General features: G+C 42.0%; 1 protein-coding gene across 1 annotated transcript; it reads right to left on the reverse strand.

Annotated features, from left to right (window-relative positions):
- Positions 1 to 1,482: 1,482 nt before the first annotated feature.
- On the reverse strand, positions 1,483 to 25,670 carry HDAC1 (histone deacetylase 1). Its single transcript, XM_018566564.1, has 14 exons — positions 25,569 to 25,670; positions 20,559 to 20,671; positions 19,059 to 19,176; positions 12,412 to 12,486; positions 12,109 to 12,247; positions 11,896 to 12,037; positions 9,546 to 9,638; positions 9,326 to 9,434; positions 8,026 to 8,166; positions 6,449 to 6,557; positions 6,232 to 6,362; positions 4,535 to 4,681; positions 2,430 to 2,478; positions 1,483 to 1,878 (listed from the first exon to the last, which is right to left on the reverse strand). Exons 1-14 carry the CDS (start codon positions 25,615 to 25,617, stop codon positions 1,851 to 1,853), a joined length of 1,443 nt encoding a protein of 480 aa, XP_018422066.1. The 5' UTR covers positions 25,618 to 25,670; the 3' UTR covers positions 1,483 to 1,850.
- Positions 25,671 to 26,883: the final 1,213 nt, after the last annotated feature.

Below are 26,883 nucleotides of genomic sequence, written 5' to 3' on the forward strand. Positions count from 1 at the left end.
CAGATTTAGACATCCCTGTAATTGGCAAAACTGATATAAGACCATTCTTATGTCCATACTTTGTAGGGGACAACAGAAGTATGAAAGCTGCAAGCATGCACTAATATAGCATTTAAACCTCCATTCTATCTTGCTACTCATTATTCATAATAGACATTCACAAGTGTCAAGGGTAGACCATACAAAGCTATTGTAAGTGTTATATAGGATTTATATAACACCTACAATTAGGGATGTTCAGATACCAAGTACCGTACTCGGTACAAGTACATGTACAGATACTTTTCCCAACTCCAGTACTAGACTAGAGAAAAATAAAAAATTTAGGAGGCAGCTGTCATTTTTTAAGGAGCATACGGAGCTCCTGGGATTTGTACATCCCCATTTTAATGCATGCTTTTTTTAAAATAAATATTTAAAAGTGATGCACTGATACCATTTTTCCAAGTACTGGTACTTTCAGATACAAGTACTGATACATTTTTGTTTATTGTCATGTGACAGTTTTTATAAAACAATAAAGACTAATGATCTCAGGACAGTGGGGGAGCACAAGAGCCAGGTCCCAATTGCAACCGCTGTAACCCTGGTAGTTTTCGTGAAAATGCCAAGTATCGGCACTGATATCTGGACATCCCTACCTACAATATTATAGGAAAGCTATTGGTAGCAGTGACCTACAATGAACTATCTTGAATGACCAATCAAACCAAGGACACTTCACCAATTTGGTGACTAAAGCTGGCCATAAACAGCTCGAATTTGAGCAGTGGGTGGTCCTTTTGGCACCAACCATTTCAACAAAAGTTGATTTTTCAATCGACTTGTCGAAGGAGCCATGCAAGGATATTGTTGACCAAACAGTGCCTGCATCCAATCAAATGCACACAGCTGCTGAATACAAGAGTCGAAAGCGGAGATTCTTCTATCCACACCATCTTAGATGGGGAATCTAATAGTTTCTCTTACTCAGCCTACAACAACCTGTATTAAGTTTCATAAAGGAAACAATGTGGCAGTAACAAAAACACTTAATAGGGTATAACAAACAGGCACTCCACCATCACTATGGATTAACGCAAAGAATTGACACCCAAAATGTGCGGTATAATGTTTTATTACAAAGTTTCTCCACAATAGAACCATAAAAAAAAAATCCCCATCACAAAAAAAAAGGGACATATAAACCCAAATCATCTCCCTTTTACCCCCCCTCCCTCCCATAACTCCCACGGTAAGGTTAAAAGTAGAAACCCAAATAGCAACCCCTTTGGAGGTAACAGGTAACTGCTGCACGCTTCCCCAAATTTCTTCTAAAATATTTGCTTCATAAAACATTAAAATGGGTGAATTTAGCAGCATTATCCAAACAGGGAATCCCTGAAGAGTGCTGGGAAATTGGGATCCTGCATGTCCCTATCCCATGAAGATATGACTACCTCAACTGGAAGACGCCTGGGCTCCCGCCTCTCTCACCACACAGAAACAGCAGCAGAATTATGCAAAGAAAGATCAGTCAGAGGCAACCTACTGTACCAGTGCGCCTTCACCGACAAAATGATGTAGAACAGGAAAAGGGTTCATGTAGGCTTCTTGCATTAAGAGCAGAGCTTGGTTTAATATTAAGCCACTGCCCAATTTGACAGGAGTGGGGCACAGGACTTAATACCTAAACATACAAAGAGGAAAAAAGACCTCTGGTCTAATCCTCTCGCCAACCAATAGAACAATAATAATTTAGACTGTGTAGGTCATAATATTTTATATAAGTATCACTGTACAAGGCAGATATAAAATATATGACCATAAGGATCAATTGGTCTAGAGATGTCTTCGGAGACTTAAAAGGATCAGGCAGTTTTGGTCTCTTCTTTTACCCTTCAGAAGGAACATAAAAAAAAGAACACAAAAAAGAAACATCATTAATGCAGTCAAAACACGTGTGGCCACAACAGAACACAAGACATACATATTTCCTTTACACATTTAACACCCATTTAAAAGCTCATTTCTAGGCAGATATAATGAAAATGCCAAATAATGTGGTTGTGTATTTATTAGAAAAAGTCAAATGCTTTCTAAATGCAGCTAGTACAACCACCTAAATGTGACTTAGTAGGAGGGGTAGCACTAACACCCAGATGTGCTGCAATGTTCATGTGATGGCACATGAAGGAACATGCTGACAGGAAAAGTAAATCAGAGGGATGAGCCAAAACAGTCTACTTCTGCTCCTTCAGCACGCTGGGTCAAGAAGCGACCTACTGCTTAATTGTAGCATACAATGTCAAGTTACCAGCCTAGTGTTTCTTTCTGGCTGTGTAATTCTCAAAAGATTACAAATCCTTTCACAGGAAAAATAAGCTGCCATATATTTGTTATGCATTTAGCCCTTTGCCTGGAGTTTAGCTTTAAAATGTAGCGCCTACCGTTTAGCTTCTGGCTTTTCTTCTTTTAGCTTGTCCTCCTCTTTGATATCTGCAAAGTTCAAAATAAGTCAGAAATCAATGCGGTTCCACCCCCCCAAAACTTAAATAATCCTAGCACCAACTCAAAAGCGAAATGCTTCCATTTCAGGAAGGCTTTATACAGTTACTTTCAAAAGTATTCACCCCCTTGGCATTTTTCCTATTTGTATCATTTGATTAACACAACATGCCTACCACTTTGAAGATGCAAAATAGTTTGTGATACAAACAAGAAATAACAAATAAACAAAAAAACAAACCATGCATAAACTATTCATCCCCCACCCTCCGCAAAGTCAATACTTTGTAGAGCCACCTTTTGCTTGGCACATCTTGCCACTGTGATTTTTGCCCATGCTCCTTCAAGTTGAGTGGGTTTCACTAGTGTACAGCAATCTTTAGGTCATGCCACAGATTCTCAATTGGATTGAGGTCTGGGCTTTGAGTAGTCCATTCGAAGACATTTAAATGTTTCCCCTTTAACCACTCGAGCGTTGCTTTAGCAGTATGCTTAGGGTAATTGTCCTGCTGGAAGGTGAACCGCCATCCCAGTCTTAAATCTCTGGCAGACTGAAACAGGTTTCCCTCAAGAATGTCCCTGTATTTAGCATGTAGCTCGCGATATACTGAGCTTTGGTAAGAAAAAAGAAAACTTGCCGCTCTCCTTACCGGGACTCCCCAAAAAAAAAGACAGGTGCTCGAAATGACAGCGGATGGCGCCGCCACATGTAGACAAAAAGCAAGACAGAGGGTCCCCTTCGTTAGCATGACGAAGGGGACCCTGTGTTGCCCCGAAAGCGCTTGCTAATGAGAGAAGGCATCAGTCAATAAATGAGAATCTAATTGCTGTTATTATCGTTGTTCGAGTGCTGGTGACGTCTTCCTTTTTGTATACTGAGCTTTGGGTCACGGGAGGACGCTAGTTTATGTCCTCCCGTGACCTGAGGAGAACTATGGGGAAAAACACTTACCCCATAGTTCTCCTTTAAAGACCACCTGTGTGCAATCTAATTATGTGACTTCTGAAGGCAATTGGTTGCATCAGATTTTATGTAGGGGCTTCATAGCAAAGGGGGTGAATACATATGCATGCACCACTTCCTTTTCTATATATATTTATTTTTTTAAACAAGTCATTTTCCACATCTTACTTCGCTATTTTGGACGATTGTGTGTATGGTAATGCCACAGAATAGGAAAAATGCCAAGGGGGTGAATACTTCTGCAAGCCACTGTGTTTAGAGCCAAACAACAGGGGTCAGAGCAGCCAAGATCTCTCTTAGCAAGGAATTACAACAATTTGCCTAAACATATTCCTGCAGAATTTTACATTTGGTGGAGAATCAAAAGAATCACCATAGTCTGGTTCCTAGATTGATATTGTACTGTGCAGGTGTGGAGAGATACCAAAAAATAAACAAACATTCACATTTTTTTCCTCTTGGCTCTCCTGAACATCTTCATGCAGATCCAGGTGATATGTGAAAAAAAATCATATAGTCAGGATCAGGGCAATTAAAAAAAATTGTATGATTGTTCACAGAATGGAAAAGTCTTAAATCAATCTGTTTATCCCTAGTTAGAACCTCTCAGGTTTTCATTGCTATGCATGTCCCTGTTGAAGAGATTTTCCTTAATGCCCCAGTTACACAGGAAGTGGGTAAATCGCCACAGGAACAGTCTGTTATAAAAGCTAACATAGGTTGTTAAAGAAGTTTCGCCAGAAGACTATGGAGCTAATTAAACCCATTAGGGGACCCAGTGCACATTGCACTTGGTTCTATTCAAATCTGTGCAAGGGTCACCAAGCAGAATTATTAGACAGCTTGCAACAAAGGTTTTTCTTCTCGACAGTCAATACTGTATATGCTGCTTCCATTTGTTTTCATACATGAACCCTTGCAAATCCCTTTGTTTTCAGCATAACCAATTGACTCCAATACCACTTACCCAGAGAAACCCTGGGGATATAAAGTAACCATCTAAAATTTGATTTGTTTCTACTAGTTATTGGCAAATAAAACCTGTATGTACAAGAGGAGAATTAATCTGGTGAGGTTCCTTACCTTTCTTATCTTCGCCATCTTTTTCATCCTCTGTTTTGGCACGCTTTGCCTTTTTGAAATTGGCAACATTCCTACGTCCTCCCTCACCCTCATCCTCAGAATCCGAGAATTCTTCATCACATGCAATTCTCTTATCTGAAGATCGAACTGTAAGAAGTGGAAAGGAAAAGTTGTAAACAGTGGGCAAAAGGCTTAAACTGAAACCTTCTTGTCATTTTAAACATTTAAAAGTAGACGTCCTGTCTAAATGCATGCAGCACAAGATACCTGCCATTAACTCTGTAAGCCAAATAATCCTCCTTTGTGCAATTCTTTGATTTAGTTATACTTTGTTACTTCAGATTTACCTAACTACTGATTTGACTTGCAGCCAAAGCCCCACTCATCTGTATTGTCCAAGAAGGATCGTTTTAAAACAGCCACTGAAGTGATTACTGGACAGGCAGGTGGCAGTTGGACAAATCTAAGTCAGCTCCAACTAACAAAACGTCAAACTAAATCAGAGATTAAGTGAAAAGTGAACTCCAGGCAGATTTAAGAGACACAAATTGATGCAGACCTGTATTAATGTGTCAAATTTCAAGTAACTGGGTTTGACATTGTATCAGCATCAGCCTCTTGCAGCCTCTGTACAGCCGAACTCAAAGTGGGAGAGAAAGAAGCTCCACAGTTCATGGGAAACAGAGCATGCTGATAAGAGGAGAAAGTGTATGAGTGGAACTCATTACTGTGCCACTTCTCCTTCATTGTCCAGTCACTAGCTGGGTGCTGGTGCATGACAACAGCCTGGGCTAAGAGGAAGTGGGTTGAATGATGCTGGCCATTGTCCAACCCAGAACATGGACATCCAGTGGTGAAAAAGAAGTACTGCGGGAAGGGAGGCAGGCATCTCCAGATTGAAGACATTTTTGTTTTATACCTTTGTTGTCTGCAATGTAGCTAGTTTATACAACACTGAAGCAGATAGGCAACAAGTAACACCAGTTTAAAAATCATGCAGACCGACTAAAACACAGAGCAGCTGAAACTGTTCAAGGCCAGGCTCACATTTTTTCAGACCAGATCTGGAATGCATTGAATTGCGTTTGCCACATTTGCCCTTTTCATTGGACAGGTTTCTGGAGATCACCCGGGTTCAGTTGAAATTTTCATCTGTTTTTTTATGTACACAATGTTTTATCATGCCGATCTCTGTATCTTTACATAGTTACAGACTGGAGGAACGGACAAGGGAGGGCATAGCTCTAGAGAGGCAGTGCCTGCTGTTAATTAGCCAGCGGGGTGGATCTGGACAATATTGTTGGGATCTGTCCCAGCTGCGGCGCTAGCAACAGCCCACTATATACAGAGTTTTGGGTCACGGGAGGAAGTTAGTATATATCCCTAAAGAGAACTATGGAAAAAAAAAAGAATACCCCACAGTTCAGAAATTTGAATTAAAATTATAGATTTTTTTCACTTTCTTTGGATCTATGTGCTTGTTTAGTCAGAAAAGCTAGAAGATTGCTTATTTGTCTATAGGTCTAGCTAACCAAGCTCATGTACACATGAAGACTAGTATCTCATGTATACAGAATGCCGTAATCATTAAGGAGAAGGAACGTACAAGAAACAAATCTACTTTACATATTAGAATCAATGTACAAATTGTAAACAAGTTGATCTGACTTCATTCAGATTGTGCTAAGAAAACTTACTGGAAATGCGCTTGTCAGGATCATCATCATCTTCATCACCACTATCATCCTGCACAGCATCCTCAGGAATTGCCTGCATCTGTACACCAGGCGCATGGGGAAGCATACGTAGATTCTCAAACAGTCTTTGCCTGAAACAAAGTCAGGCAGTCATAGAAGGCCCCTTATCGGTCAACGTTTATTCAAATATAATAAATACTCTCAAATAACCACTCACTTGATCTTTTCCAGGTACTCATTTGTGTTCTGGTTTGTCATATTAGAAGGGCTGATGTGAAGTTTGAAGTCAGGGCCAAAGTATTCAAAATAGTCATTGTATGGAAGCTCTAAAAAACAAAAAAAAAAACAAAAAAAAGACAAGCCCACACGTTACCCATAGCTTAGCAAAACCACTGTGTGTCTCAATTAGGGAGGTTTACTCTCACTTTGTCTTTGGGACCGTGATCACTGAAACTGAACATCAATTCCAAATTTAGCGCTGTCACCAGTGATTTTCCTCTTTTAGAGCATTTTCTCTCTTTTCCTGTTATGGCTATCAGACAAAGTGAAGGAAAAGCTCTCCAATGAGACAGAAAAAAGGTTAAAAAAAAAAAATGCTGACGAGGTATAATCTTAGCCACGTTTCCATCCAACCAGTAGAAAATAAAAGATCACAGGCAGCGACTGTCTTTTAAAGTAAAATTCAATTTTCTTAAAAACAAAAAACCCCCCCCATACAAATAACACTGTTAAATAAGCCATTTTGTAATTTAACTTTAACTTTGTTATTTGGAGCTGAATTAATTTTTTCAAATTTCCCTTTCCTGCAACCATAAGGCCCCATTCACACTGAGCGATATAAAATTGTGTGATTTTACGCGCGATTTTATATTAGCGATATTGAGCGACTTTTTCCTATTGGGCTGTATGCAATCAGGAGCAAAAATCGCTAGAAAAAAGGGTCATGTAGGAGCGACAAGCGATATTGAGCGACGAGATGTGAACAGCTCCATTGAAATGGATTGGAGAAGCTACATAGAGCTATATCACGTGGAAATATGAGCGATATTGCTGCAAAAATCGCTCGATAAATCGATCAGTGTGAATAGGGCCTAATAGAACTAGGATGTCTGCTGCGAGTACTTGCCAGAATTCTATGCCTTCTTCTCTCGCTAGCTCATGGCTTTTCCCAGATGTCTGCACAGGGCTCACAGAAGCAAGTTTTGGGCATCCCAAGCACCACCCTTGGGTTTACTGCAGTAAGCTTTTTATTTGTGGGGATATACTTACTAAGGCCGCTGCATGTCTGCAGGGTTATAATAGTGGCAACATATTTCTTATTAGAACATGGAGCCTAATGATGCCATTAGGCAAAAGCCACCACTAAGAACTTATTTTGCTGCTAGTTTTACTTTACTCTAAAATGATAAAGTTTTAAATGTACTCAGTATGGAAAACAGAACTTGTTTAGTTTTTGTCTCCAGAGAAACTCCACAACTATACGCTACAAACATTTAGAGCATTATACAGTACAACTGGTGCAAACCTCAGACATCTGAAAGTGCCGCTACCTCAAGCAGCAGTCAAATGGTCAGCATCTGGTGTGGATATTCAAGAGGTGGAGGCTACTCAGATACCCCCCTAGCCGGCTTTAGCATTTAAAACAAAAAAAAACCAACAGCAACATACAGGCATGCATCTTATACCACTCAGATGTGTTCCTTATACCATTCCCTTCTTTTTATTAATTGAACTGCTTAGTTAAATGTTAACAAATGGCATTCTACGAAATGCACAGATGCACACTATACTAACCATTGGGTATCTCTGTGTCCAGGGCCACAGCTGTCTCAAATGTCCAACAGCGGGCAACATTTCTAATTGTGTAGCCACCACCACCTAACATCAGCAGTGGTAAATTGAAGGTCTTCATAAACTCCACACATTTAGCATGTCCTGGAAAAAAGGAAAGAAAGCACCATTCAATGTAAAGATTCATGAAAGGCAAAAAAAACCCCAAACACAATAGTAAAAAGGTTCATTGTTGTTACACAGCTTGAGCGATGTTAAACAAAGGGAGTACATTGAGAAGGCTTAAGAAGGCATTGTCACTTTGTCTTGAATGTCTGTAGCCCATTAAAACCCTTCACACTAAGTTAAACTCACCAAACCACACTCCTTCAATATCCCCCTCCCTGTCAGAGCCTTTGCTCCAGTGCAGGGCTTCCCCAGGTAACAGTGCACAGGTCTGAGTGCCCAATCGCCAGGCTCCAACATGAGGGTACCTGGGTAAGCTGCGGTACAAGAGTGAAGAAGAAGTGTGGATGGGTAAGTATTAATCGCAGGGAGATGACCTATGAAAAGTCATTTTGCACTGCATAAGCAAAAGTGAGAGTTTCCCTTTAAGGCTGGGTTCACACCTGGGCATTCCTAATAGGCACGTTTTTTTGTTCAATGAAACGCACGTTCGACGATCGTTTTTTAACCTCCCTGGCGGTATGGTTTTTTTTTCTATCTTTTTGTCTAACTTTTAAACTTCCCCCCGGTTCTGCCCCCCTGCGACGCGAACGCTCGCAAGGGACAGAACCCGGAAGACGGCAGCGGCCGGAGGACACAGCAGGGATCGCGGACAAGGTAAGACCTACGCTGTATTCCCGAGTGCGGCTCGGGGTTACCGCTTTGTTAACCCCGAGCCACTCGAGAATACAAATGGGTACGCGCTGAAATCCGCCCCAAAGAAGCTCCTGTACTATTTCGGGCGCAAGGCGTTATTCAGTGCGTCAAAACGTGCTGAAATACGCCCTGTTGGGAACCATGCCTAAGTGTGCCACAGACACCCACAAACAACAAAATGAGTTTAATAGGATTTCACTGCTTGAGCGTTTTGCAGCGCTTCGATCAGCACTGAAAAACACCCAGGTGTGAACCCAGCCTAAGTGTGCCACAGACACCCACAAACAAAATAAAAAAAATCGCAAATACTGTATATTCACAAAATATAAAAACATTTCCCACAAACAGTACTAGGATAAATTTGACCACAACTTGCAGTACATCAGACCTTAATGTACTAATTTAAGGGAGGGGGAAAAAAAAAAAAAAAATCAAGACTTACCTTTGATAGTTAGATTAAAGCACCCAAGTCTGTCCCCAGAAAGTGAATCTGCACCACACTGCAGGACAACAGCACTGGGCTGGTACATTTCCATAACCTTAGTCATCACCTAATAAGTAAAATTAGAAGAATGGTGTAATAGGACATATGGCAACCTGAACATGAACTGCCTTTATATTTATTACAAATTATCTGCTAAATCACCAAAATGTAAACTTACCGGTTTAAATATGGCTTCATAGGATTCATCATCAATACCATCTCGCAATGGGTAGTTCACTGCATAGTATTTACCTTTTCCAGCCCCGATGTCCTATTTAACAAACAATAAAACCAGGCAGAGATTTAGAATTTTCCACTTGTGATTAATTCAAACATCCATTACAGAATGAAAGGAAACTGGAGGCATTTGGGTATACAGTAAGGCTACATTCACACCAGATCTATTTTAGCATGTGGGCTGGTGTCTGTACTGGCAGTGACAGGTTACACCTTGCATTTTTACACAAGTGTCACAAAGTGATGTTTTATTCAAAAAATGGACGAGAGCTGTCAGGAGGTTTAACTCGCTAGCATCTACCTAAAATATCAATTAAAAAGCACTGGTACATGCCACAACCTATTATAGCAATAAGCTGTCAAATGTACCTACAAATGAGTTTCGGAAAGGTTGTGCACACACTTTTCACTCCAGCACTTGATCATAGTGAATATATTCAGGGGAATGGGCACCAGTTAGGCCTGGTTCACACCTGGGCGTTTTGTAGCACGTTCGAACGCTCTGCAAAAACGCTCAAACACCGAAATCCCATTATTTCCTATGGTTCACACCTGGGCGTATTACAGGCCGTATGAACGCGCTACAAAACACCCTACGCCCAAAGAAGTACAAGAGCTTCTTTGGAGCGTTTTTGTCGCACGTTTCCATTGGGATACAGCCAAGTAGCCCTTTTGTCGCGCTTTTACCGCGAATCGCGGTGAAAACGCAACGTCAAGAAATGCCTAGGTGTGAACCCAGCCTTAAGCTTAGCTTTCTGCTGGCCTTTAACCACCTGCTGTCCGGCCGTTGTAATTAAAACGGCAGAACAATGGCTTCTTGGATGCGGGTGGGTGTTTTTAAACATCCCTTCCTGGCGCACACAAGTGGGAAACCAGCTTGAAATGTAAACAGCCAGTGATGGCTGTTTACATACAAGCGTTTGGGCGTCTGTAGAGACGCCTGATTGCTTGTAACGTGTGCGCCCCCTCCGTCGCAGCTGCTGCTGGCGACCCGAGCTCCGCTGTGAGCCCGTGACCAGCCTTAGCAGCTCTGTGACCGGAGATCAACACACAATCTCCGTTTGATCTCCTCGTCCGAATGCAGAAGTGATGTATATATCACTTCCACATTCCTCTGTCACTCTCGGTACAATAGCTGAAGAGAAGCTAGTGAAGCAGATCTCTGCTTCATCAGCTTCTCTGGCGGTCCCTAGGTGACATTAGGGGTCCTAAAGACCCATGTCTCCATAAAAAAGGACCTGTCACAGCAAATTCTCTATCACATGGGGGGCTTGTTATCCCCCTATGTGATAGCAATAAAGTTAAGTGAAAAAATAAGGTTTACAATTTTTTCTTTTTAAAGAAATAAATTCTACAGCCATCAATCACTGAACACACTAAAATGATGAGCGGTAACAGCTTTTAAAGCAGCGCCTATGGGCAATTTTGGGTATGGTAGTTTTTAGCCATTTCAAATTTAAAACTTGACAACGTTTGGTGTCTATTTATCCAACGTGACCCAGTCTTATATTTTACCAAAAATTTGGGTAATAAATGTTTTATAACTATGTAGGGAGAACAGTTTTTTTTTGTTGCTAAATTTGATACTTGTTTCATTATATAGTAAAAAATAAAAACCCCAGTGGTGATTAAATACCACCAAAAGAAAGTTATGTGTCCCCAAACAATGGTATAAAATTAATTTTAGTACAGCGTTGCATGACGGAATAAATGTCAAAGTACTACAGCGCTAAATACGGAAACATATCCTGGCCTGGAAGGGGGTGTAATCAGCAAGTGGTTAAAGCAGTGTACAACCCAATAGGAATTACTTCACCAAAACTAGCACTAAGGCTACTTTCACACAGACTTAAAATGCAGAAGAGCATCCAATACCAATGTTGCAACATGCAAAATGCAGACAAACCACACTGCTGGTGGGATGAGTGAAGGGTTGTCTCTACAGCATTTGTTTGCTTTAATCCGGTTTTGCATTTCTATACAAGTCTGCTGTGGTTCCACCTTGTTACCCCTAGTCATTGTAGGACACAAATAGCGACACGGAGGTTTTTGGGAGGAACCACAGCAGTTAGAGGGGGTACGGGCTATTCTATACCCCTGAAGTTTAAAATCGGATCCGTGCCGGTAGCTCTGCTACAGCTTAAGTTTTAGCTAACAGGATAATGGCCAAGCATGTATAAAGCAGTTTCCTTCACAGGTTCTTTGTAGTTGCTGACCCATTCACAGGGTTACTTTAAATCCCCCATACCCTACTCAACAACCACATTCATTTTTTTTTTTTATAAACTTACCCTCAGGTCCCCAGTTCCTGGAAAATATTCTCCATATTTATGAAAAGAAACAGTCATGACTCTGTCTGTGGTGTAAAAAGCTTCTTCCACACCATCACCATGATGAATATCAATATCAATGTACAGCACTCTCTGATGATATCTGCAACAAATAAACCAGCCATAAGGGAAATGTTCCTTGCCTGCTATTGTTTCTTTACAATGAATACGTACTTAAGCAGTTCCAAAATGGCAAGCACTATGTCATTGACGTAGCAAAAACCAGAGGCTTCAGATTTCTTGGCGTGATGAAGTCCACCTGCCCAGTTTACAGCAATGTCCGTTTGCTGCTTGTTTAGTTTAACAGAGCTTGCTGTTAACAGAAAAAAAACAAAAAACTTTTAGGAACGAGAAAAAAAAAAAAAAGAAAACCCACCCCACACACAGTATAAGAAAAGCTTAACTGTCTTTGAATGGCATACAGGGATTATAACAAAACATCAATCTTCAAGAACCTTTGAAAGTAGAAAGACTCACCAACAGATCCTCCTGTTGACAACTGGCAGAACTCAAAGAGACCATCAAACACAGGACAGTCTTCGCCAACATTAACTGTGAGGACAAAATTACACCGGTTACAAAACACTGAGCACTCAAACTTTTCAAGTAATACCATGAAAGTGAGTAAACCTAACTAAACATTAGACAACTAGAGGCTGCTATACACAGCTCCAAAACCTTGGATGCCATACTGTATAAATTCAAAATAAACCTGGAAAGGCTGAAGGCTGCCCTACCCTTTACCCACTTATTATAACTGCACTACCGCAGTGCGCAATGATGAGATGCAGGAAATGGCAGACCTGCAGGCAACTTACTAGAAGTCAGAAAATCCATAACAGAACAGCCCAGGTTTCAAAGCTCCTGCGATGCTTATGAAAATGTTTAAAACTATATGCATGCACCCCTAGGTGCTTCTACTTTATTCTTGTTGCCTGATTAAATCACTCATGTGGTGACAGCTTTGATTTTAAAGCCCTCTAACAAAAATGCTGTCTTGCCCTGCTGTCAATACTTTCAGACACCGACCTGCAACAAGCATATAGGCAGAACACCTAAACTGCATATTTATCCCATCAGAAAGTAGTGAATCCATTAGATCAGCAAGAGAGACAGGGAATTCTTTTCAGAAGAAGGGGCAGCAATTCCTGACAACAGGTTTACCTCAACAAATTGTTTTACATAATAATCTTAAAGTAACTATTTAGCAGTCCAATAGCTGACATATCGAGATTTGGATTCTGCATTCACCCGCCTCATGCTAGCAGCACAGCCTATAAAAGGAGCAGCAGAAGTTGCAACTTCTTTACATTCTGGGACTATGTTTGTCTTATTGATCAAAATATTTGGATTTTTGCACTCACTGTAAAAATCATTTTCTTGGGAGTCCATTGGAGGGACACAGAAAGTCATTAACCGCCGGGTTTGACTGCTACTTACAAGGATAATGGGATACTGGCAAAAAAAAATTGTAGGCCAGCCCAGGATAACCTCCACTATGACCAGCATGCCTCAGTTTGAAGCAAAGCAGTCCTAAGAGCATGATCATACACAGAGGGGATCTTTCTCCCTCAATGAACCCCCACCCAACACACACACAAAAAAAGGATTTTATGGTAATCAAAAAAGTCCTATTTTCTTTCTTGTCCATTGAAGCACACAGGAAGTCCATAACTGTCAGGACATCAAGAAGCAGTCGAACTGAGGGGTGCTGGAAAAAAACAAACACCTATACTAGAATGCTGACCACCAACAGAAGCTGGGGATTACATTCAGCTCAAGCTGCCCAAAAAGGACCCTACACCCCAAGCTGACATCAGATGAGGCCTGAACATCCACCTGTTAGAACCTGGAAAATGTGTTAACAGAAGAGCAGGTGGCAGCCTTGCAAATCTGGGAACCAGTAACCTGATGCTGTTGAGCCTAAGAGGCACTCACAGATCTAGTATAGTGCGCCTTGACAGAAAAAGGCATGAATCCGTTCCTTAAGACCATAAGCTTGGATAATGGTCTGTCTGAAACACCTAGAATGGGACGAAGAAAGAAAAATAAAAAAAGGGCTGAGATAAACTCTTACAGACTAAAACTAAGCCAAGAAATGGAGGGAAATCTTCTGATCCAGACAAACGGACAGAAGAACAATGTCCTGGTTGAGGTAAAAGGCCAAATTTAATTTTAGGTCGGAAAGAGGTTCTTAGCCCTTACACCACCCTGTCCTTGTGCAATAACGGAAATAATTCTCAACAGGATAATGTTGCCAGCCCAGACACTTGCATTGCTCCACATATGCCCCCAACTGCTACCCAGGTCCTGGAACACCATCGGGTGTGGAGACCACTCCCCCGCAGGTTCAGATGTTGCTTCAGGTGAGGAATTCTGCTTGCCAATTGCTAATGCCTAGGATGGAGTCAGCAGGCAAGGCAGGAAAAAGAAGTTGTGCCCAACCTAGGATCTGCTGTAACTCTCAGCCCGGGGAGACTCCTAGTTCCTCCCTGGGGGTTGATGTAGGCCACTGCTGTGACAATGTCCCACTAAATCCGGATCAGATGACCCTCCACGTCCAGCGCTTTAGGGTCAGCCAAATCGCTCGAAGCTCCAGAATGTTGATGGCAACATGAAGTTCCCCCAAAGTCCAAACCCAGATACTTCCGATGAACAGTCGGTTCAAGCGCAGATTTTTTGAAGACTCAGGATTCGCCTGAACTTCTGCAGGATCTGGACAGTTAGGGCTACATTGTTTGCCAGAACCTACGTTGATTGTTCCCTCAATAGGAGGCCCTCTAGGTATCCCACACAGGAATGCCCCAAAATTGCAGTAAAGCCAATATCGGGGCCAGCACCTTGGTGAACATCCGAGGTGCAGAGGAGAGAGAAAGGCAGGGCCAAAAACTGAAAATTGTGAAGACCCACTGCAAGACATAGAAAATCACTTTTGTGCCAGAAAGATGGGAACATGACAGTACACATTCTTGGCCACAGAGGCCGGAAAGTCTGCCTAGTGAAGGAAGGCTGACAGATCTGGAATATTCCATAAGTTCGAATGAAGACATTTATGGCTTTGAAATCAAAGAATGGGCGACAGCCTCCTTTTGATTTGGGAACTGAACAAGATGGATTAAAAGCTCTGAAACTGATCTACCACAGGAACTAGGGCAATGATACCCTCATCCAGAAGACCTGCTAATCTGTGAAGTGACACAGGGAGGTTGAAATTGATGAGCCAATGAGATGGCTAGGAGAGCCTGGAAATAACCTCTGGCACCTTCAGGCATCCGAGACGCAAGTCATCCAAATATCTGCCAAGACAAACAGACTCTTTCCACTTTGGAAACTGGGGAGCACCTTCATACTGAAGGTTTGTTTGAGCATTTGGAAGACTTGGAACTCCAGGACTTGCAAAAGGCCTGGGAGCTCAACTTAAGTTTAAGGCTGCAGGAAAAATAAATGCACCAGCGAGATGGATAAGCCCTCAGCATCTTTGGCTGAAGGACATAGATGCTCTTGCCACTTGTGGTGTCCTTGATGATGTTGTCTAGCATTACACCAAAGAGACAATGTCCCTTGAAGACCATGCGGAGTAATCGCTTCTTTAGCAACAGGTTCCACAGTCCAACATTTGAACCAAAGTGTTTTTTTTGCATGTGGACTAACAGGAGACTCATGTGGAACTGAAAGTCTCCAGCAGCCTGTTGGCAATGTGGTACACCCATTAGTTCCAAACATTTTATGACTGAGGGATCAACAGCCATAGTGATCAAATCCCTTTAAATAGGCTTAAATCAGTCAAGAGTTTGACAGGTCAGGGGAACGAGCTGAAAAAGTGCAGTGCGCCTCGCATCCGCCACCGAAATGCTGAGCGCTTTATTAAGACGGGACACTGAAGGATGAAGGGACAGACAACTTTTTAACAAAGTACTCTGCAAACAGGTACAAGGCTAGTAAGCACTTAGTGGGGGACACATGCATCATGATCGGATGTTTCCAGTCTCCCTAAGGGAATACTTGGAATGGCGGATGCACCGCAATGGTCTTGTCAGTCTTAAAGACTCTAAAGGATCCAAGACTGGGAACAGTGCTGTAAAGCAACAGGCTAATCATCTAGCAAGTAGGATGTTCTGCATTAATCAGTGACAAAACAGTCTCCAAATTTTGGGAGTGATCACAGAAGACTGCTAGTCCCCAAAGTCAGGTTTGTCTATGAGGACTGGAAAGATAAGACAGTCTCAGTGGCTAAAGCTGAGAGCAGTGTGATTTGTGCCATTAAGTCACGCATGACTGAAGTAAAAGCCTCCTTAGACAGAGGAGGCAGCCATGCCCGAGAGTTAGGGAAGACTTCAAAGGAGGCATAGACTAAGGAGCAGAAGGCACGAAGATTCCATGATGCATCAGTAGGTACGCTGCAAGCAGTATCAGAGTTGTTAGTGGAACGTGAGCTGAGAGCAACTGGTAGAGTGGGACTACCTCACCTGTCTAGAATCAGACATATTGCAGCCACAATGCACACAAACACAACAAAGAAATAAAAAAGAAAAAAAAATTCCTGTGTCTCTTAATGAATAAATATGAGCTACTATCATCTGCAAATATTGATAGCAGTTAAAAGGAATAGTCTTTTTGGTGTATTTTTACCCAATGTGCGTTAAGGCTTTAAAAAAACTAGTTTCTATGTACAGACTGTATTTATGAACATGCAAAAGCTAGCCATATTTGCTTATGGAATACCCTGGCTCTCCCTTCTGCTTTGCAGTGCTATAAAATGGTTCCACTTTAGTGAAATGCAGCATTTTTAAACATTATGTTCGCTATAGTGCATCTATCCATTATGGCCACTAGATGGAGTTCTTGAGCTGCATCATTTTGGACATAATGTAGCAACACATTTAAAAGAGAACTATGGGCTAACTTTTTCCCCCCATAGTTCTCTTTAGGGTCATGGGGAACAAACCAAAGTCCTCCTGTGACCCAAAACTCAGTATTTGGCGAGCTATTGCCCACTATATGCTGAGAGTGCTGTAGCCAGGACAGATCCTGACAATACTGTCGAGATTTACCCAGCTGGCTGATAAGACAGCGGGCTCTGCCTATTTAGAGGAAGAGCCATCTATGCCCGCCCCTCTCCCATCCGTCGCTCCAGTCAGCACTGGAGGATCGGAGAAGGGAATCCCTGTGGGGAGCGGTGATTGACTGTCACCGCTCTCTGCAGGCTGATGATCGGGGAGTAAGCGGTGTAATTTTTTCACTTACTTCCCGCTCAATAGAGCCGACCTGTGACAGTTTCAATGTCACACGTCAGCTCCATGTAGATGAGTGTAATTCACTCACCACATAGTTCTCCTTTAACTTCTATCTTCTCCCCCATTATGCATACACGATTTTTGGCAATAAGTTTAGCTAAAGATAGCGATCGGCATGATAAAACATTGTGTACATAAAAAGCAGATGAAAATTCCACCTGAACCCGGGTGATCTCCAGAAATCTGTCCGATGAAAAGGTCATTAGATCCTTATGGAGAATTTAAATATTCTATGGGTAAATGACTCAAAATGTCATGTTTTTTCAGCCCATCTAATCTCTATGGGCAGCTTTTGTATACCTTTAAAAAGGACAGTTCCAGGTGCTCTGTGTTTTAGTCGGTCTGCCTAATTTTTAAACTGGTGTTAATTGTTGCTGATCATCTGCTTCAGTGTTGTACAAACTAGGTACATTGCAGACAACAAAAGGTTGAAGGTTCAACACAAGACACCATAGCTTGTATTTATTGCAGTGTGATGTGACTGGTTAGCTGAGCAGATTGCTATAAATAATTGATGTCTGCGGATATAAAAAACACTAAACCGTAGGCAGCGTATTTCATAATATCAGACCCACCCCATAGTTCTCCTTTAAGCGACAATAAACTCAGGAGTCAAGTCTTAAAACTGCTTTCGAGTACCTTTACTCTTAACAATACTGAACTTTGTGTATCACTCAGCTGTAGATCCTCAAATCATATCTGAATTGGTGATGACACTGTACATCCTTCTGGAGGGTGGCTACTTTTGTTCCCCATGGTCCCTGTGTGTGTTGTAAAGTAGCCACCGCTCCAAACTCACTCCCGCGATGGACTACAATCTTATGTTTAGTTTACAAATGTGTATTGAAATAGTCCATCACAGGAATGAGCTTAGAGCTGTGGCTACTTTACAACGCACGCAGGGACCATGGGGAACAACAGTAGCCACCCTCCAGAAGGAAGGAGAGTGTCAGCATGAATTCAGAGATGATTTGAGGATCTACAGCCGAGTAATACAAAAATAAGGTACAGTATTGTTAATAGTAAGTAGCTGAATCTTAAAAATGCATTTAAGCACCTTGAGTTTAGTGTCACTTTCAATACATCCGACCTGAAAAGAAAATCATCTAAAAACGTTAATTTAAATGTATTCACACAGAACCAATGTACAAAAAGAGTCGTAGGACGAATGGCTCTGCAAATTGGTTATAAATAGACCACTATGTTTTAACTGAATCTTTAAAAACGGCTTTAGATCATTTCAAGCATTTTATTAGAGTGGGCGCGGGTTTCTACAAATAACTCTGCCCTGAACGCACTGCATCTCCTGCAAGTAAACCATGTACAAAACAGTTGATAATGGCCCGTCTGAATTAGAAATGCAGCAACCAAAACAAATGATCTGTAACATGAACCTACTGGCAGATTATACATAAAAAGATCAAATAAAAAGGTTTAGGCAAAGTAACATTTTGGAATTGCTATACAATTGCTAGGCATTAATAGTAAAGTCAGTGGTCAAGCTTTCTAAGTGTCCATTCATTTGGATATAGGGGGGAGGGCCAACGACGACCACCACCACGAATCTCACTGACAATACGCTTTTAAAAATGCTTTGTCAAAGGCATTGCTCAAAGTGCATAACTGATGAAGCCCTTCTAGGGAACACCAAGCCCAGTTACTATTGAGAGATAGATTTAACAGATTAAAATAGCAAGAGCATAATTTACAAACCCCACCCACAGGTGATAACTGAGTGGATGTCACGTCAGTACAATAACACCTGTAACACCCAATCTTGATCGATCCTTGTTGATATACTCTACCAAGCAATGTACTCTGAACACGTACATCTTTGCATCTGCTTGCTGTATTCAGACATGTTGTCTGGCCGGATGGAACGTAGAAATTTGATGTAATCATCACTGTGATATTTTGTCATTTCTTCAGCACTGGCTTTGTGTGGTCTCTGGTAGGATGAGAAATATCCTTTAAGCACAATAGTACCATATTTCAACAAGCACTTGATGCAGTGGGTCACAGGTTGAGTTAGTCTTGCTCTGTGACCCCAGAAAAAAAACTCACATACAAACTTATGACACCTAGTGGGGAAGCTAGTTCAGTACCTACGAAAATTAAGATAGATAGATAGATAGATAGATAGATTAGATAGAGATAGATAGATTAGATAGATAGATAGATAGATAGAGATAGATAGATAGATAGAGATATATAGATAGATAGAGATATATAGATAGATATAGATAACACCTCCCTGGCTACTTTTTAAAATGTGTGAATTGTGTTCTTCAAAAAGGGCAATAACGTAATTCTTAAAAAAGGAGAGATTTATTTTTTTCCTTTTATTTCACAAAACAAACCATTCATAAGAAAAAAATAAACATGGCATTTAATTGTGGAGGGGAGAGGGAGCATCTAGCATGCAAATATAAGTCATGAATATTTATAAATTTACCAAAACACAATATTTAAAATATAACTTTTGAAACTAAATAGTGCACACAGATATGCACGTGCGTGTGTTTTAAACCGCTTAAAATACACCTTAAAGGGTAATTCAAAGAGTGAGTGGCAATACAGGAGTAGTGAGGATCTGACAAAAATGTGCAAACCAGAATGAAAAAGTAGTGTGAATAAAGAGCAAAGGAGGCTCTGCATGATGCACTCCAGCTCACCCCAACCCCCGGCTGGAGTGGACTTTGTAAATTGAGAACAATTTTTTCTTCTTCTTTGAATAGCGTGTTTAAGGGTTATAAATCCCGTCAGGTTTATACTGCTGCATCCCTGATGAGGCTATAGACACACTGTTTTTTGCCCCTTGACAATCATTTTCCACAGGGAAAGAAAGTGATGGGTTGGCAATGGAACAGGATGTGAAGGAATATCATCCATTGAGGATACCTGTTCTGCTTCCCCTCATTCTGGGAACATGTCACCGCACTTCCTGTTGGGTCTCGGAGATAGGAAGTGTAAAGGAAATTTCCCCAATGGGACACCGACAGCAATAGAAAGTTGTGGCTATGGATATACTAAAATTTTAAAAGAAACTCAGAAGTATTTACTTTTTATAAGGAAAGATTTTATACATAACTTGTACTTAATCTTGTAGCCACTAGATGGCGCTATAACTGATAAGCATAGCTGTCCATTCAACAGTAGAACTTTGTTGGAAATGATTCCTTTTCAGAATGGAATATTTCCTTTTTGATTTTCTAATGGTTAATGGGGTCTATCCATTTATTTTGAACCTTAGTGATGAGTAAAATCAAAATTGTGTATCACTATCTGGTAAACCACATACTGTTAAGCACAAGGTCAAATAGCACTTACATAGATTTCCATCTTCCTGTACAATCCATAATTAAGCAGCAGATTGTGTGTCATACGGATCCTGTGAGGCTTCATTGGATGCCCCTGCCCATAATAATAATTGCCAACATCCCCTGTTAACAAAAAAAGACAGCAACAACAAAGCAGGTCATTGCAATTGTCAAAACACCATCATACAAATATATAACAAGAACCTGGCATATGTTTGTTTGTATGCCAAGTGCATGCATTCTAAGTAATGTATCAAATTAACTCTTACATAAAGCACAGTACTCCCCATGACCATGCCTTCATCTGATTTCTCCCCAGATGGATGGGCCCATCTTTGTTTACCCATCATCCACAGTCCTAATCAAACTCATGGAGTCAGATAATGGCTCAGACATGACACATTCATGTAAATCCTGGTGTCTGTGCAGTACTTGGCTATGCTCAGGAAGGTCTCGCACAGATCAGCCACCCCTGCAGCCTACAAACGTACAGTCCGATTACTGAAGCAGAGGAGAGTAAGCAAATACATACTCATGCCTGCAGCAGACAGAGGACATCCTCTCAAGTCTAGGAAAAGCCACTTACCTCAAAGACTGCTTTTATTGCATTTCAGAAATTTATATAGATTTTTTTAAAGTTAGTTAATGAAAAGTTTACTTTAATGAATTCCAGGGAAAAATGTTAACTAGCCCAACACTGCAAGGGCTAACTGCTTGTTTGTTTCGAGGTGCTAAAAAATATTTTAAAAAAAAATTATACCCACCCGGTCATTCCAGCAGGCTTCTTCTTAGACCGAGTCCTTAGGCTGGGTTCACACCTAGGCGTATTGAATATGCGCGTTTGTCACGCGTTTTTACCGCGATTCGCGGTAAAAAAAAAGGCAGACTCCACCTTCACCAGGAAGAAAAGCCTCAGGTGAAGAACCACTTTGTCTCTGTGTGAAACCAATAATGGAGGCTTGTAAGACAAGGCCGCCAATTCCAAAATTCCCCAAACCAAGGTGATGGGCACATAAAAGGCCACTTCTTGTGAGTCAGCAAAGCTAGTTCCTAAATATTCTCAAAGAGTGGTTTCTGAAAAGGCAAAAAGTACCAAGTTCAGGATCCACAGTGATATTGGGGGTCTGAACGGAGGACATGTATGCATAACCCCTTGGAAAAATTTGCATACCAAAAAATAAGAGGCCGGTGGATGTTGAAAGAAGGCTGCCAAGTCCAATACCCGTGAGGGTATGTAAAGCTAGCTGTTGATCCACTAACTACTGAAAAAAGGCCAAGATCCATGCTACCAAAAATGAATGCAAAGAAAACCACAAAAAGCAGGCCTTCCACTCATGATAGTAAAACTGATGGGAGGTAGATTTGGGAGCCTTAAGCTTGGTAGGAATCACCAAGTCTGACAGGCCCCTGTCCCTCAACACCAGCCTAACAATAGTCATGCCATTAAAGCTGGCAATGGTAAAGCCGGATGGAATATTGGCAAATGTCAACCGTGTACCATGGACAACAAGGATGACCGGAATCCATTTGGATTCTACCCAAAGTACAAGCCAACAAGGAAAGAGCTTTAGAGGGGGAAGGCATGAATGAGTGTGTACCAGTTCCACGGGCCACCAAGGCATCTGTGGCATCCTGCCAGAGGTGCCTTGTCCTGCCACAACTCTAAGATTGCAACCAGTTGATGAGAATAGTTGTCAACTATTCTCATTATCGATTAGTTGGTTGGATCCCATAGCTCTCTCCCCTATGCTGGGAGGAGGGCACAGCAAGCAGTGGATGGGTGCAATAGCCAGCCTGCTATTGTAATTTGAAATGGCCAATAACAGGCTGGCTATTGCGCCAGCCTTCTAGCCAGTTTCAGCCTGACAAATTCTGCGGCAGGAGGTGCGTTTCGGTGCCATTCATTGCAAAAGGCACCCCAAATGCGCTTCCCACCCACAGTGTGATCGCCCGCACTGGAACAATGCTGTGTGCTCAAGTGCAGTGCGATTGCAAAAATGTAGTTTTATTCTGATGTAAACTTTGCAACACTGCATTTGTGCATTTTAAAATTAAGGATGCGCTTCCCACCCACAGTGTGATCGCCAGCACTGGAACACAATGATGTGTGCTCAAGTGCAGTGCGATTGCAAAAATGTAGTTTGTAGATGTAAACTTTGTAAAATGTATTTCAAAATTAAGGATGGTATCACATTTTTTTTTTTATCCAATCAAAAAAAAAAAAAAAAATCGGCCAACTAATCGATTATGAAAATAATCATTAGTTGCAGCCCTACACAACTCTGTGTAATTTGTGGTTGAGACAAAACATAAGGAGATCCATGTCCGATGTCCCCCACCTTTGACATATTTGAAGAAAGATCTCAGAGTTTAGAGCCCACTTTCCTTGATCCAGGCTTTGACAACCTAGGTACTCTACATGCCAGATGTCTACTCCTGAAATGTAGACCACAGATAGGGCCTGCAACATTTTTATCCAACCAGTGAAGGATATGGGAGACCTCCAGCACTGCTGCTGGATTATTTGTTCCTCCTTGATGATTGGCATATGCCACAGCATTGCTAGACTTAACACTGACATGATGACCCTGTAAAAAAAAACAAAAACGGCCCAGTGCAAGAGTTTGATCGCACTCAGTTGCAGAACACTGGTCCAAGGAGGAATCCCTGCTACAAATAGCTGTCCAGTCACTCCTCCCCAGACGCTTAGGCTGGCATCTGTCATCACTATTTCCAGTGAAGGGGTTCATATTAAACCCCAACATTTGTTGCTACTTTTGGATAGGATGAAGAACAGTTAGACTGTACTATTTTATGTGTAAATATCACATAATCTTAGCGTGGAGGGAGGAATCCCCTGCGGTTTCCCATTGTATTGTGACAGCGGCCACCATCAGAATATCCCAAAAGTGCTTGCAGCTGATTGGCTGCAAGAACCGTTTGGCTGAAGTTTTTCCATTTATCTCTTTCAATTTTCTGATTAAGGGATGCCGGGTGGAAGGTTGTCAACAGGGGCACCCACTGTGCAAATTTAGTTTGGTTTATCAAGAAGTGGACAGTGTGACGCGGTATGTCACTTGTGACATTTCAATAAAGTTGTTTTTAAAAAAAAGAATCGGCGCAGACGCCAGCAAACGTGCATTCAGCTGTCTGTGCCTTGCATTTGGGGCTGGAGTTAAGAGGACCTAACTAAAAGTAGTAGAAAAATTCAATTGGGCTTTATGCAATGCTGAGCTGGACACATCCCAGCAGCCAGATAGCCAACATTTCTTAAAAATTACAGCAGGTGCTTAACTTTTGAGGTTTGACAGTTGTTAATGGAGCTGGTTCCTGAAACAAACTGGACTCTCAGCACCATTATTGTTTATCCAACCCTGATGTAATGAAAGATCTGAACCCCTGTTGCATTTCTTTCTGTCATCTATGACTACCAATCCTAGCAATGCCCATTCCACTCATTTCTTGTCCTGTTGTCGAAATGACAGGAAGTGAGCAGAAATCTCCCCAGCAGGGTCTTAGGCTGGGCACACACCTTACAACCATCGCAAGACTTCTGTCTTGCGATGGTTGTAAGGTACTTAAAAAAACGTACGATCTGCCTATGTTGCATAGGCAGATCGTACTTGCGATGATCGCAAGCCACGCCCCGAGGGGCAGGCTTCCGATGACCGCAATGCCGAACGGCAGTCTGCGCTTGCGCACACAGGCCCGTGCGGCTGTTATCGTACGGACATGCCACAAACCCGACGAACATCGTAAGAGGCTCGGCGGGTTTTCAAACATGTCCGTAAGTTTAAAGTCGTGCGACCTTACAGTAGTAGAGGTCGCACGGCTTCCACACACCTTACGATCATCGTACGATCGCGGGATTTCCCGTGATTATCGTACGATAATCGTAAGGTGTGTGGGGACCCTAAGACAGCAATTTAAACCCTACAGGAGGTTAAAACCTTTTCCTGTTCTATTCAATACTAGAAAAAAAAATGGCTGAATTTTTACCTTAAGGAGTAGACCCTATTCGCACCTACATTTTGGCTAGCAACTCCCAAAGCCCGACAACGCTCCAGATGAAAAACCCCATTATTCGCCACGATACTGCTTACATCCGAGATTTATGTTCCTCGCACACTGTTATGCGTAGTTCCAAATGGGACAGAATGCATTTTCGGCCCCTTAAATTTTAATAGGAGCACCTGAAAACACTATTACATGCATTTTTCAGGCACTCCTGTCTAAAAGTCCAGGGGGCCAAGAACACATGATTTGGCTCCTCTACAAGTCACATGTAAAAATGCACAAAAGAGCCTCTAAATTTCCTGGCTCTGCTTAAGCGTGAATGGGGCCTAATAAAACTTTCTAAATTCAGGAACTGGTATTTCCAAATCAGATTGGGATTTACTACATTTAAATGCATGATAGATTCTTAGTTATTGCCAGCAGATATGAAAGTCAATTACTGGTGGTGTAAACTGCGAACATGGGGGGGTAATTCAATAATAAGGGTAAGCAGCAAGGAGAGCTAACCCACAGCAGCCAATCAGAATTCGCAAAAGAGAAGTCAGACTTGGTCATTATGGGTGTTGTAGTCTCTAATTGAAAAGATGAATGGTGTCACAAGAGGGGTGGGGGGTAACACATAAAAATGAGACTGCATTTACCATACAATAACCCACGATTAAAATTCGATGTAGGAGTCGCTGGTTTGAGGGTCTTAAAGCTGTGCATCCCCCTGCACCCAATTATACCCCAAAATGTACCATGGCCCCCAAGCTTCCACTAAATGGTACGACCCGAATTTCCAGCAATGTTTATGTGTTCACACTCCTGTCTGTAAACGTTTGAAAACACGGTAAGTAAGCGAACGAAAGTGAAATAAGGCTCAGTGCACACAGTTCCGCCCCAGTGATGAACCCGTCCGTCCACCTCTATCACCGCGGCACCTATATGGGTCCTTTCACATTATTCGCTTCCTTCAGGTTCTGTACACCGACACCCCCATTCTCACCATTTCCGCTCTTACCATCATAGTAATAGCACACTTTCTTCTTTGTTCCTTGTGTATACGCCATGTTCCTTCCTGGGCTCCGGATCCACTAGAACTCGACTACCTTGCGTCCACCTACGTCATCGGCTTAACTACCCAATGGCAGAACGACATTGCCCGTCGGTAATTTGATGGGCACGTAAGCGTCCAATAAACAATGAAGACGAGTATGTGTGGGCGGAACTTAATACAGCGTTGAACCAGAACAGGGTTGGTTGAGAGGTTAGGTTGACTCGTGCTAGTCGCCCTCATCCTCCAATTTGTGGTCGTAGGATCCAGAGATTTTATCGCGAGAGGAAACTCCCGCCCTTTGTTTAGTGATGGCCATTCATGAAATGGCTAGGAAAGCACAGCTTTGTTACTCCCAATACCCATTAGTTAATGCTAGAGCTATTAGGCTGCCATATCATACCTTATTGTAAAAAAAAAAAATGCCATTTGCCTGATGGTCTCTGGTCTCAATTTTTTGTGTCGCTGACCTGGAACACCCAGGCAATGAGGGAAGTCAAAGGAAAGTCAGAATTCACGCAATGCTTGTTCTTGAGTAGAGGTGCAGTAAGCCATATGATTATGAATTGTGTATAACAATCAAAGCACCCCTCACATAGTTGCCCACATATAAACTTAATTAGGAGATATACCTCGTGAGGGGTGAGAAGAAAAATTGGACACGTGGGTAATGGCCAACAATAGAGTCTACATACTTTATGCTGGAAGCACAAAGGGATGTTGCAGGTCCGGCCCTGTCTGAAAGGTGTTCCTTGAAATACTTCGAGCTGGAAGGTCTCCCTCAAACTACTTTTTGCTGGAAGTACACAGTGATGTTGCAGGCCCGGCCCTGGCTGGAAGGTGTCCCTCCAAATACTTTTTGCTGGAAGGTGTTCCTCTAACTACTTTATGCTGGAAGCACAAAGGGATGTTGCAGGTCCAGCCCTGGCTGGAAGGTGTCCCTCCAAATACTTTTTGCTGGAAGGTGTTCCTCTAACTACTTTATGCTGGAAGCACAAAGGGATGTTGCAGGTCCAGCCCTGGCTGGAAGGTGTCCCTCCAAATACTTTTTGCTGGAAGGTGTTCCTCTAACTACTTTATGCTGGAAGCACAAAGGGATGTTGCAGGTCCAGCCCTGGCTGGAAGGTGTCCCTTGAAATACTTTGTGCTGGAGAGTGTATCATCGCAGAAAGTTGGAAGGTATGCTATTGGTGTCAGTTTGAATAAAATGAGCCCCATATCATTATTGCCATTGGAAGAAATATAAGCTGCACACCGTGCCAGTGGGAACGGTGTCAGTGGG

The sequence above is a fragment of the Nanorana parkeri genome, unplaced genomic scaffold (genome assembly GCF_000935625.1).
Source record: "Nanorana parkeri isolate BGI_ZX_2015 unplaced genomic scaffold, ASM93562v1 scaffold959, whole genome shotgun sequence".
NCBI classification, from domain to species: Eukaryota; Metazoa; Chordata; class Amphibia; order Anura; family Dicroglossidae; genus Nanorana; species Nanorana parkeri.

Excerpts from the sequence above, each read along its gene's own strand:
- HDAC1 (XM_018566564.1), bottom strand. The coding sequence starts at position 25,617 with ATGGCGTATACACAAGGAACAAAGAAGAAAGTGTGCTATTACTATGAT. Across the intron at positions 12,248-12,411 it reads GTCAACAGGAGGATCTGTTG|CAAGCTCTGTTAAACTAAAC; the intron begins GTGAGTCTTTCT and ends TTCTGTTAACAG. Across the intron at positions 8,167-9,325 it reads CTTTAATCTAACTATCAAAG|GACATGCTAAATGTGTGGAG; the intron begins GTAAGTCTTGAT and ends CCTTTTTTCCAG.